This window comes from Cololabis saira, chromosome 9 (assembly GCF_033807715.1).
Source record: "Cololabis saira isolate AMF1-May2022 chromosome 9, fColSai1.1, whole genome shotgun sequence".
NCBI lineage: Eukaryota > Metazoa > Chordata > Actinopteri > Beloniformes > Belonidae > Cololabis > Cololabis saira.
The window spans coordinates 8,243,738-8,256,238 of NC_084595.1; the positions used below are offsets into that span (position 1 = coordinate 8,243,738).

A 12,501-nucleotide genomic window follows, 5' to 3' on the forward strand; every position below is an offset into this window, starting at 1 on the left:
TTTTAATATTGCTGATTATGTTTTACAGTTTAAGATTAAGATTCCCAGAATATTCTAATTTTTTGAGATAAGATATTTGAGTTTTCTTAAGCTGTAAGCCATGATCAGAAATATTAAAATAATAAAAGGCTTGCAATATTTCAGTTGATTTGTAATGAATCCAGAATGTATGACATTTTTGTTTTGGTAATTGCATTACAGAAAATAAAGAACTTTATCACAATATTCTAATTTTCTGAGACAGTCCTGTATAAATGTAAATGGCAGGTGCTCTTAATGTGGTTGTGTGATAATAATGGTTGTTCATGGTAAGCATTATATTTTCTTATTATCAAATATGTCCCTGCATTCCAGCAAATCATTACTGGTGAGATCCTTTTAGTGCCAGAGCTTTCCTTCATGACGGGAATCCCTGACAGAATGAGGAAAGACTTCAAAGCTATGCGGGTAAGTTTTAAAGTATCAGAACATTTTCTTGAGGGCCTTAACATCGTCTAACTTGTTAAGCATGATAGAAATATACACATGATCTCTTTTTGTTGTTGTTGAGTGTTTTTGTTTTTTTTTCTTGGTGATTACTATTTTAAATCAAGTTAAGAATGTATAAAACATCCAAAGAAGAGCTTGTGTCTGGTTTTGAGACACAGGAAAGATTCTCTTTAGTGTGGAAACTGGTTACTGGCACCTAAAAATAAAAGTAGGAACAGAGAGGAGTTTAGTTTAGTTTATTGGTCCTTTTCAATTCCCAGTACAGGTGCAATTCGTCGGTGCCATACAAAAAAAAAAACATATAATTTTTGGTATATACACACACAAATGTGTGTGTGTGTGTGTGTATATATATATATATATATATATATATATATATATATATATACAATCTTTATAAAATTCTAGCTAATCACCAAGGACCAAAAGGCGTAGACAGAAGCCTAAGCTTATGACACCTACCCTTTTCACAAAAAAATGTTAGTTTTATAAACTAGTACAGTGTCATACAGTATTTGTATAATCAATAATACAATAGTACATACACATACCTACACATATGCATTCATACATACACACACACATACATACATACACGCATACTGTGTATACATATATATATGTATACATACACACATACGCATGTCCATAGGTACATGCCCATGTGTATTATCCCTTTGTTTTATATTTATTAATCATTTTGTATTTATAGGTTTTGAATTGTAATAGCGTGCTACATATTTTCATTTCTGTAATTAAGCTGTTCCACAGATTAATCCTGTCACTGAGATCATCGTTGTTTAACGTTGGTTCTTTGTTTTCCTGAACATAAATGTTCCCCTTAGTTCATATTTCTAACTCTGCTTTGGACGAGCTGCTGAATGCTGTCAAGAAGTGTTTTATTGTTGATTTTGAACATAAATTGTGCTGTTTTAAGGTCCACTAGATCTCTGAATTTAAGCACATTTGAATTTATGAATAATCTATTAGTTGGTTCTCGATAACCTGTTTTTGTTTATAATTCTAATGGCTCTTTTTTGTAAGATGAAAATCGGGTCTGTGATTGTTTTGTATGTATTTCCCCAGATTTCCACACAATAAGTGATGAATGGCACAATGAAGCAACTGTATAACATATTCAGGTGTTTATGGCATTTTGCAAGAAAATGTCTGACAATGTTTGTGTGTAAAAGGTTGAGAATATGTTGATTTCCTGCAGGAGCTGACCATGCACATCAACGTGAGCAGTGAGCAGCACACGCATTCAATAAAGCAGCTGCTGAAGAACATCTGCACCAACGCTGACAGTAAAAAAGAGCTGAGCCGATGGGGGCTGGAGGTCGGCCTGGACATCCCCAAGGTAAAAAAATCATATCTGTATCGGGGGCAGGACACAAAAAAAATGATCTGCTTCTTACCAGGTGAAAGTTAAGTAGTTACAACCTCGGATGAACAAAAATGTACCATCATGTACTTAACTTGTTCCCGCACTTGTAAAAGTCGCCCAAAACGCCTATCCAAGTTATACCCAAAGTAAATTGAAAGCTGTTCTTGAACCGTTTGAAGTACCGTATTTTCCGCATTATAAGGCGCATCTTCAATGAATGACATATTTAAAAACATTTTCATATATAAGGCGCATCACATTATAAGGCGCACTAAATATATGGTAAAATACCGTACATCTACCTGATGGAGCTGCGCTACAGGAAATGCTACAAAATCCTACAGCAAATGCAAAAAAAAAAAACTAGAAGAATGTCAAACTTTATTAACAAAATAAAAACCAGCTTTGCTCCGTCTCTTCAAAGTCTCCATTATGCGAGTCAGCGTCGCTGCTGTCGTCTTGAACGTCTGTGGCGATTCCTGACGTTTTTAGCGCCATTACTTCGGCGACACCAACTACATTACCTACAGTGTTTCCCCTAGAATTTTTTTCAGGCCCGGTGGTACCCACCGAAAAAATCCTAAACAGACGAGGCGCGTGGGACGGCATATTGGACATGTAGCAATATAACAAAGTTTTACATTAAAAATCATTGTATTTTTTTTTTTTTTTTTTTTTTTAAATATTTTTATCCCGGTTTTTTTCCCATTTTTACCACCCTGTGCTCCTACCTACTGACAGTCCTGGGCATTGCCATCCTCTACCAACCCCGGGAGGGCCCTGCACTGAGCTCAGGTCTCCTCCTTAACCTGAGGAGTGAGCAGGCCGCATCTTTTCACCAGACAGGGTGGGGCTTCTCCGGCCGAACGTAGCGCGTGGAAGGATCACGTTATTCCGGCCGGATCCTCCCCACCCCATCTGGCGCCCCGGTTGGCCAGAGGGGGCATGTATAGCCCAGGACTGTGTGCATGTTTTTGTGAGGGTAGCTCACACTAGCTACCCAGGGGAACACGGGGAGAACATACAAACTCCACACAGAAAGATCCTTTCGCCAACCCCACCCATGGTGTGGGCACTGAAGTCATGGGGGAACTAACACGCACTTCAGCACCCACAGCGTCCCCCGGCGGGAATCGAACCCAGGACCTTCTTGCTGTGAGACCGCTGCACTACCAGCTGCGCCACCGTGATTAAAAATCATTGTAGGCCTATATTGCTGAATGATATCACTTCAATTCAATAATTAGATTTAATCTAACCTTTAACCAAAGTGTCATGGGCCTGAAAGGTCTGACCCATATGAGCATTGAGCACATCTTTTCTAGATATTTCAGAGGGATCTCTATGAAAACCCTCTGGGATGGTCCTCTTTTAACGGGCTGCTCGTGCTGACGGCATATGCCACAAAACATCCCTATTCACAATTGAGATTATATCAGTTATAAATAATTTAAACATTGTAGATTTGTTTTACCCGTTTTGTTATAGCAGAGTTACATGCATTTGACTGGGTGAAAAATGAACCTTTAGTGGTTCTATTGGAAAGACAATCTATTGTCTGTGTTATTTTCATCATTATACCAAAAAAAGAAGCTCAATCAGAACAAAAATGTAAGCTAAACAACAAATTGGAAATGTACCATTGGCTCATACATGGCTGGCACTAGGACCCCGCGGACGCATGTTGCGTCGTCGGGCTGTGTTTTCCTTCATGCTTCCCTGCAGCGTCTCATGCAAACACAAACACACGGACCTGCAGAAACATTTCTTTATATCATGTTGTCTGTCGCCCGCGATATTTTTTCTTTTTTTTTCTGACTAGCTACAAACTCTATACATCCCATAATATATAATAATATGCCCGCGCTTTCAGCAGCGTTACTAGGCAACGAAGCAGGTTGACTCCCGTTGCAGAACAGCGCTGCAGAGGCTCCTAAACGTAAATGGTCTTTGATTTTTTTTTTTTTTAGGCCTGGCGGGGGGTCTCGTTGGCCTGGCGGCCCCGCCAGGCCTATATAATGGTAGGGGAAACACTGACCTACAATCCCCCTGACTACAGTAACAGAAATTACCGTAATGATCATATATAAGGCGCACTGCATTATAAGGCGCACTGCCGGTTTTTGAGAAAATTAAAGGCTTTTAGGTGCGCCTTATAGTGCGGAATACGGTAAATGGATGGTTCTGGTATCTTTTGAAAGGTAACACTCTGAAGGTTTCCCCCAACTGTCAGAATCACCTTAACTGCTACTATAATTCAGTAATCTCAGTTTGAACACACTGAAATAGGTTTTTATTTCAGCTGGAAATTTGTTTTGTAATCAGATGTCTGCAGATGAATCTGTGACTTATTGGTTTTAAAACACACTGAGACACAGCCTGAAGCCTTATCTAGTGCAAGTTCAAATTTGATAACAATACCACAAAAAATGAGTATTTTACAAATTTTTTTGTAAGACTATGTCTTACAAAGAGTTTTATTATGACAATTATGTCCCATGGGCATAACGTTTGAACCGTTGAATTTACCATGTGTGTGTGTATGTGTATGTGTATGTGTATATATATATATATATATATATATATATATATATATATCGTTGTGTTCAGCATTTCATTTGCTATACAATTGCACCATCTTCTGAGGCGAATGCTGCAGTTGCCTAGGTTTTTCTCATGACAAAAGCCGGACGTGCTCGTCCCGCCCCAACACTCATTCGCTGTGAGGGGACAGGAAGCTCCTGATTGGCCGGATGACCTGTCAATCAATGTAGAGCGTACGCTCCATTTTAGAACGGGTTAACTTGGTCACGCCTTAGTCTAGCAGCATTTTTTCCTAAACAAAATTGTATATTTTTGCACAAACTAAATAGATAATACTACAAAACATAGAGGTTTCACATTAACTACCTGGACACAGTCTGATTTCACAGCATTATCTATCCAGCTTGTGTGAATGTTGCCAACCCTAAACTGGTACAGTACAGACTAGGGGTGGGCGATATGACCTAAAATTAATATCACGGTATTTTTCATCTTTTGAACGGTGACGGTATAATATCACGGTATTTTTTGGTACGTTTTGGGAGGAGTAGTAGTAGTATTATGCATTCTCAACATATTTATTTGGCAAAAAACCTAAAGATCTTACATATATATATATATATATATATATATATATATATATATATATATATATATATATATATATATAATATTTATTTTTACTATATTATATTTTAAATATTTTGTAAACCTGTCTTAAAATGTTATACTGGACCTCGGTTGGGCTGGTTGGACAGCGGGTGGTGGAAAATTTCCCTTAATTAAAATCCAAAACTTGACAGGTTTATGCCATGAGTATTCATATACAGTAATCCCTTGTTTTTCGAGAGGGTTACGTTCCAAAAAGAACCCGTGATAAGTGATATTCACATAGTAGCAACCCTTTTTTTTTTTTTTACAATTATTATACAAAGCTTCAAATTGCGGAGTTCAGCACCGCCTCACACATATTTCACTGCTGTTCTGAGCCGCTCCATCCCGACTCGCGTCTTTTTCTTCTAAAGCCCGCGGTACAGGTGTGTTTCTTCGAGAGAAGAACATGGTTAGGCTATGGGTTTTTTTTTGTCACTCTTTTTTTCTTCTGGGCAAAAAGATTTTTTTAAACCGACATTCATTAATTTTTTCTCCATCTTGAAGTCTGTGATTCGTATTCCAGCAGGTTGAAACAGCGCTCTGCGCTCCGCTGCCGTCAAAGACCCGCCCCGCTCTACTTCTGATTGACTAGTGTTTGTTTGGTTGAGCGCCAGAGCTGCTCTCCTCTCATTCCATTGGTAGACGAACTCGGTTGACTCAAACTTTTTTTTCTCTCTCAAACCTTTTTTTTTTTTTTTTTTTTAAAGCAGTTAAACTCGCACGCCGAGAAAAAAAACTCCGTACGCCGGAGATCCGGCACGGTGCCGGAATACTTTAAGCCCTGCATTTCTTACTACTCTTGTCGTAAGGTGTAGCAGCAGTACACGATGCCTGCATTGAAAGCTGGGACGTGCTCCGCTGGTGCTGCTCAGCAGCACCAGCGGAGCAGCGGTCCCAGCGGGACCAGCTGCTGGTCCCGCTTGCGCTCGTTTTGGCCCGGGTTGCCTCTTCATATTCACGGGCGTGCGTGTTTTTTAAGTGATGAAACAGGTTGCTTGTGTTTCAACCTCTTGCTGTCACAACACGGCAGCAAACCTTGCATATCACCGACGTTTTTAATGCCTTATTTAGGCTTATTATTTTATAATTGATTTATTACGGTATTGACGGTATTGCAAAATCCATGTCGTGGCGCAGTGTCACACCGGTGATGACTATGACACCGGTGTACCGCCCACCCCTAGTACAGACCAAAGGTTTGGACACATTTCCCCATTTGTTTGAATGAGAAGGTGTGTCCAAACCTCTGGTCTGTACTGTACATAGAAGTGAAAGTGGGGCGTCACCCGGCCTGTCACCTCCTAATTAATGGACACGTCCTTTCCCTTCTGTTGTACATACCGTATACAAACGACTGCTGTAGCACTTTTGAAAATTGTCATATACTGAAGTTTGCAGATGACACTGTTCTAGTGAGCCTGCTGAATAGTACTGAGACTTCACATGGTCCTGTGTTTGAATACTTTCTGAAATGGTGTGAGGAGTCTTTTTTATCTTTGAATGTCTTAAAGACAAAGGATATGTGTATGGATTTCAGACGCGTGCAGCCCTCTCCTGTAAGTAAAGTGATTGAGGGTCAAGAAGTTGAAATTGTTGAGTCCTATAAATATTTAGGCCCTATTATTGACAACAAACTGTCATTTGGAAAAAATTCAGACTGGATATATAAGAAAAGCCAGCAGCGCCTTTTTTGTCTTCGAAAACTTTCTAAATTCCAGGTGGATTCTTCCCTGATGACTATGTTTTATCGTTCTTTTATCGAATCTGTTATTACTTTTTCTTTCATTTGTTGGTTTCAATCTTTGAAGGTCAAAGACAGAAATTTGCTCAATAAGGTTGTCAGTCTAAGCAGTAAAATCATTGGGTCGGCTCAACAAACTTTACAAGAACTTTATAACAAATAGCTGATCAAGAACTCCATGTTGTCTGATTCTCACATCCCTTAATAAACAGTTTCAGTTTCTACCATCAGTTACTGCTTAGGCTCCCTTTTGCAAAGACAAACATATACAAACACTCCTTTGTTCCTCTGCTATTGTTCTTTTAAATTTAAATTAAAGAAGGAAAAGGTAGTGGATGAAAAAGCCTTCCCTCTTAAGCTTAGGTCTATATATGATGTGGAACCTATTGTAACTTATTATATATATTTTATGTATATTTAACATTGTGTGCTTCTCCTGTCGCGAAACTAATCGCCCCCTTGAGGACAAATAATGTGATTGATTGATTGATTGATTGATTGATTGATTGATTGATTGATTGATTGATTGATATAGCTATTTGGTATGTTTAGCATGTGTTTCCTCTGCTGCAGATTAATGGTAGAACGCTGCCTGTTGAAACCATCTGTCTTCAGTCCGCGACCTTCACAACCGGCACTGATGCGTCCTGGTCCAGGGAGATTGTGAGGGACAGCTCAATCAGCTCGGTGAGTCATTTTGCTGCAGATTTCCTGGTGATTATTAGGGCCCAAGCACTTACAGTGCGAAGGCCCTATTGTATCTGTAGGAATTTTTATTTTTATTTTATTTTTGTTTTATTGTCGTTATTCTTTCTTCTGACGAAAGGAGGGCCTTTTTGCCCCCCTAAATGTGCCCCAAAAGTTACCAAATTTTTCGCCAGGCCTGGTGATAAATTTGATATTTAATGGTTTGCATTAATGGGCGTGGCAAAATGGCTCAACAGCGCCCCCTAGAAAACTTTGTGCCTCAAGCCCCACAATACGGTTTGACGTACATGCACGAAAATCGGTACACACCTGTATCATGTCGGAACTTAAAGAAAAGTCTCTTCGCGCCATGGCCGAAACCCAACCACTTTTCTCTGGCATAACTTTTGAATGGTTTGACATAGAGAGTCGTGGGTGGTGTCATTTCTGATATGCTTATGGGGGCGGTGGCCATGAGTGCGAGGGCCCGTTCATCGCTGTTTGCAGCTTTCATTTTTTTTTTCTTCTTCTTTTCCCCCATCACCAACTGACCCATTTTCCTCACAGATCCCTCTGCACATCTGGGCCATTTTCTACCCTCGCCGCGCTGCAGAGCAGGCTGAAGAACTGGTTTCTACCTTCAGTAAGGTTGCCGGGCCCATCGGGGTCCGACTAGATCGACCTATTCGAGTGGAGCTGCGGGACGATCGGACAGAGACTTATCTCAAAAGCATCCACTCTCACCTCGCCAGTGAGGTACGGCCAGTACTCGAGTTGTAAAATAAAATCAGGGGATGGTGGATTTTATCATATGGGGACAGATAATTTGTGCTGATTACAAATAATATAATATATTACAAATAATAGCACTGACCAAAACACCTGCAGAAATACTGCAGGAATGACATAGCAGCAGTTAAATGCAGCCTTCTGTAAGCTTTAAATATCCACTGGGCTTACATCAAATACATCAAAACACAACAATAAAAAACAGTTTTCTGAACTTATCAATATGACTCTGTCCTTCACAGGATAAGTAACATGGATCACTGCAAAAACTCAAAATCTTAACAAGAATATTTGTCTTATTTCTAGTTAAAATGTCTCATTTTAGTAAAACAAATCTCATTACACTTAAAACAAGACTCATCACTGGAAAAAACAACAATTTTCACCTGTTTCAAGTAGATTTTCACTTAAAATAAGTAGAAAAATCTGCCAGTGAAACAAGATTTCTTTGCTTGTAATGAGAAGATACATGTTGTCCCACTGGCAGATTTTCCTACTTATTTCAAGTGAACTAGGGGGCGTCCCAATTTGTTTGTTTTTGAAAACCTTGTGTCCATAACTAACACCATGCCAAATATCAAAAACTTGTCACCAAGTGCACGATTTTCATGAATTCCCTCCAGCTATATAGAATGTGTCCTGGACAATCCCACGATCTCTGCGGTTTGAAAAATCGTCTCCATATTGTAATCCTTCACGATCTAATATCGTCATATCGCCCACCCCTATGCAATCCCATTTCCAATTGACTACAATTCATCTGTATTTTATTTCATGAGCTGCATCACAAAGAAATGCTGTTATTTTTATGCCAAGTTTCATCAGATTCCTCCAACGCTCCTTCATGCACCCATGGGCTGCATTGACCTTGCCTTCTTACTGGACCGGTAACGAGGCGTCTTTACGTCACGTGATTCATTGGTAGAGCGACCCAGCCGGAATCACGGCTGTGTTGCCAGTTTAGTGGCTTTGAAGCTTTATTTAAGCCATTTTTCAGACATCTCTTGCAACAAATTGAACCACTTTTTCACGTCATATCAGAGACTGTAATGTGAAAGCATCATTTTCACTAATTTCTCAGTGAGCAGCCAGTTGTGCTTCCATGTAGCAAGGCCTTTTGCTCCGTCAGCAGCCTCTCCCAGCGCTTTTGCAGTCTCAGTTCTAAGCAAAAGAATCCTGATTCTCATTTTTCCCAGAACCGTGCAGTAGAGCCCTGCGCGGGACTGTTTTTTTCATCCCGCTCCCGCTGCATTTCTGACCATTACTGCCCGCACCCGCAACCTGTGTGTTCCGCTCCCGCCTGCGCCCGCAAAACTCACCTTTTGCGCACGCATCAATTATGTGATTGTGGTTACAGCAACGAGAGTAGGTTGTGAGTGGCTAGATGTTTAAAATTAAAATTTTCTACGACTATCTTCATTATTTGAACTGAAAGTAAACATGTATTGTAAGTTTTCTGGTAATGCTTTGCATTTAGCTGTTACATGATTGTGAGTGTCTGTAACTTAACCAAATCATGGAGTTTCAGTTAATCTTGATTCCATAAATAATCTGTTGGAGTTTTCTCTGTAATGCGTATTGTAAATAACTAAGTGCTCTTTTCTGTAATAAAAATAAAGGATTCATATTAGTTGGATATATGTTGCACCAGACTGCAACACAATAAGTTAAATAAGGCAAAATTAATGAACAATATAAAATTCTCATTACTGTATGATTTAACACAAACTTATCCATTTTAAATGAATGTGTTTCCAGCCTAAGATGCAGCTTGTCGTTTGCATCATCACCGGCAACAGAGACGATCTGTACAGCGCCATCAAGAAGCTCTGCTGCGTTAAAACCCCCATCCCTTCCCAGGTTGGTTCTACGTACTAGTGGTTTTTCTTCTGTTCTTGTGGACAAAGGAAAGGTGTATTTATAACCTTTTTCTCAACAGGCCATCAATGTCCGGACCATATCTCAGTCCCAGAAACTGAGGAGTATCGCCCAGAAGATTCTCCTGCAGGTGAACAGCAAGTTGGGAGGAGAACTGTGGACCGTCAACGTTCCCCTGGTGAGTGTCGTTACCTTTGATGGAGACGTTAGAACTGCTACAGTTTATGAAGATGATCATGCTTAATTAGATCTAATATTATGGTGGTTAAAAAGCTTGTTCTAAGATTTGAAAAGGATCAGCTCCCTCGTCCTGCTTGATAAGACGGTAAAACTAAAAACTCCACGGGTGAATTTAACAGGGTCAAACTCGGTCTGCATCGTAACAAAAAAATGAATTAAAGCTGCAAGCAGCGATGAACGGGCCATCGCACTCATGACCACCGTCCCCATAAGCATATCAGAAATGACACCACCCACGACTCTCTATGTAAAACCATTCAAAAGTTATAGCAAAAAATAAGGACTATCAAATATTGACCAATCAGAAGAAGGGGCGGGACTAATTCAGGCCAATGAAGGTCAGGTACTCAATAGCGAGTCCGATGACACCACCGACAACTCTTTATGTCAAACCATTCAAAAGTTATAGCAGAGAAAAGTATTCTAGGGGGCGCTGTTGAGCCGTTAGGCCACGCCCATTAATGCAAACCATGAAATATAAATTTATCACCAGGCCTGGCTTGGTGCAAAATTTGGTGACTTTTGGGGAACTATCAAATATGGACCAATCAGATGAAGGGGGGGCGCGCTTTTTGGCGTCTAGCATCGCCACGGTAACGCTTTTGAAAGAGAAAAGTAATGCATGTTGTTGCAGGATGGAGACGCACATTTTGATGTATAACATACCTGGGTGCACGTTACGGTTCGGGCCGTATTAATTGCCGAAGGAATGGCATAAATTTCGCCAAAATGACACGATTAATTCAAAATAGCAGACTTCCTGTTCAGTTTCGGCCATGGCGCCAAGAGACTTTTCTTTAAGTTGCAACATGATACTGGTGTGTAGCGATTTCCGTGCATGTACGTCAAACCGTATTGTGGGGCTTAAGGCACAAAGTTTTCCGGGGGGGCGCTGTTGAGCCATTAGGCCATGCCCATTAATGCAAACCATGAAATATCAAATTTTTCTCCAGGCCTGGCTTGGTGCAAAATTTGGTGACTTTTGGGGTACGTTTAGGGGGGAAAAAAGGGCCTTCCTTTCGTCAGAAGGATAAAGAATAAAAATTCCTACAGATACAATAGGACCTTCGCACTGTAAGTGCTCGGGCCCTAATTATGCCCGGTGGTGGAAGTCATTGGCCTGCTTCTAACCACCACAACCCAACATTTCAGTGTTCTGCTGTTTTACTGATTTGATACATTTTTGTATATTATTTCAAGGCAGGAGTTGGTTTAAAAATTAAATTTATTCCAGTAAACATAACAAGTACGGCCTTTATATGTACAAAATTGGTTTTCTTTTTATATTTAGTGGGTTTTAGTGGCTTATTCAGGTTTGCTCAATAGTTTGGAAGTTATGGTATAAGTTTATGTAAATGAAGAAAGAAACGGATCTCAGTGTACAACGACAGTGATGCCAATGTGGTAGTTTGTGGTTTCCTAATCCTTTTATTCTTTAATAGAAAAACTTGATGGTGATTGGAGTCGACGTCCATCATGACACCAGCAAGTCACATCAGTCAGTCATGGGATTTGTTGCAAGTGTGAACAGGTAAGCTTACTCTGGTTTCTTTGGTTTTATTTTGTGTTTTCTTTGTAGTTTCCGAACCTTCTTGAATCAGTTTATAGCTCAAAACACTGTTAAAGTATCATTTTCAGTCACTTCTCTCCAGCTTCTGCACAAAGCTTTGTTTCACTTTTCTGTGATTGTGGACAAACTTCAATAATCTGAATGCAGATAAAACATAGTGTACTTATAATAAATCCCCAGATGGTATAAGAACAGGGTCAAAACATTTAATTTGAGAATAATATCAAAGATCACTGACTACGTTTACATGCAGTCAAAATTCAGGTTATTGCTAATATTCCAGTTACTGAAACATTGGGAATATTCATTTACATGGTAATTAATCATTCGGGATATCTGGATCAAACCAGCGACGCGTGGACAACGTGATGACGCAATTCCCGTCATTTCCGCTTCTTCTTCCTGTATCCAAATTCAAAACAAATGCTGCTTCGCGCAACTTTTCTCTCACCTTCTTGTAAATCTGTCTATCCCGGTACTTTCTACCGTCTACAAATGCAGAAATGTTCATATCCTTCATTA

General features: G+C 39.8%; 1 protein-coding gene across 1 annotated transcript in view; it reads left to right on the forward strand.

The window, feature by feature from the left end:
• The window catches only part of piwil2 (piwi-like RNA-mediated gene silencing 2), a 39,797-nt gene that overhangs the window by 12,776 nt on the left and 14,520 nt on the right, over nt 1–12,501 (forward strand). The window contains exons 12-18 of the mRNA XM_061729802.1: nt 355–447; nt 1,709–1,849; nt 7,389–7,502; nt 8,070–8,258; nt 10,050–10,151; nt 10,231–10,347; nt 11,852–11,940. Coding sequence (XP_061585786.1) covers nt 355–447; nt 1,709–1,849; nt 7,389–7,502; nt 8,070–8,258; nt 10,050–10,151; nt 10,231–10,347; nt 11,852–11,940 — 845 coding nt within the window. The remainder of the gene's footprint in view (nt 1–354; nt 448–1,708; nt 1,850–7,388; nt 7,503–8,069; nt 8,259–10,049; nt 10,152–10,230; nt 10,348–11,851; nt 11,941–12,501) is intronic.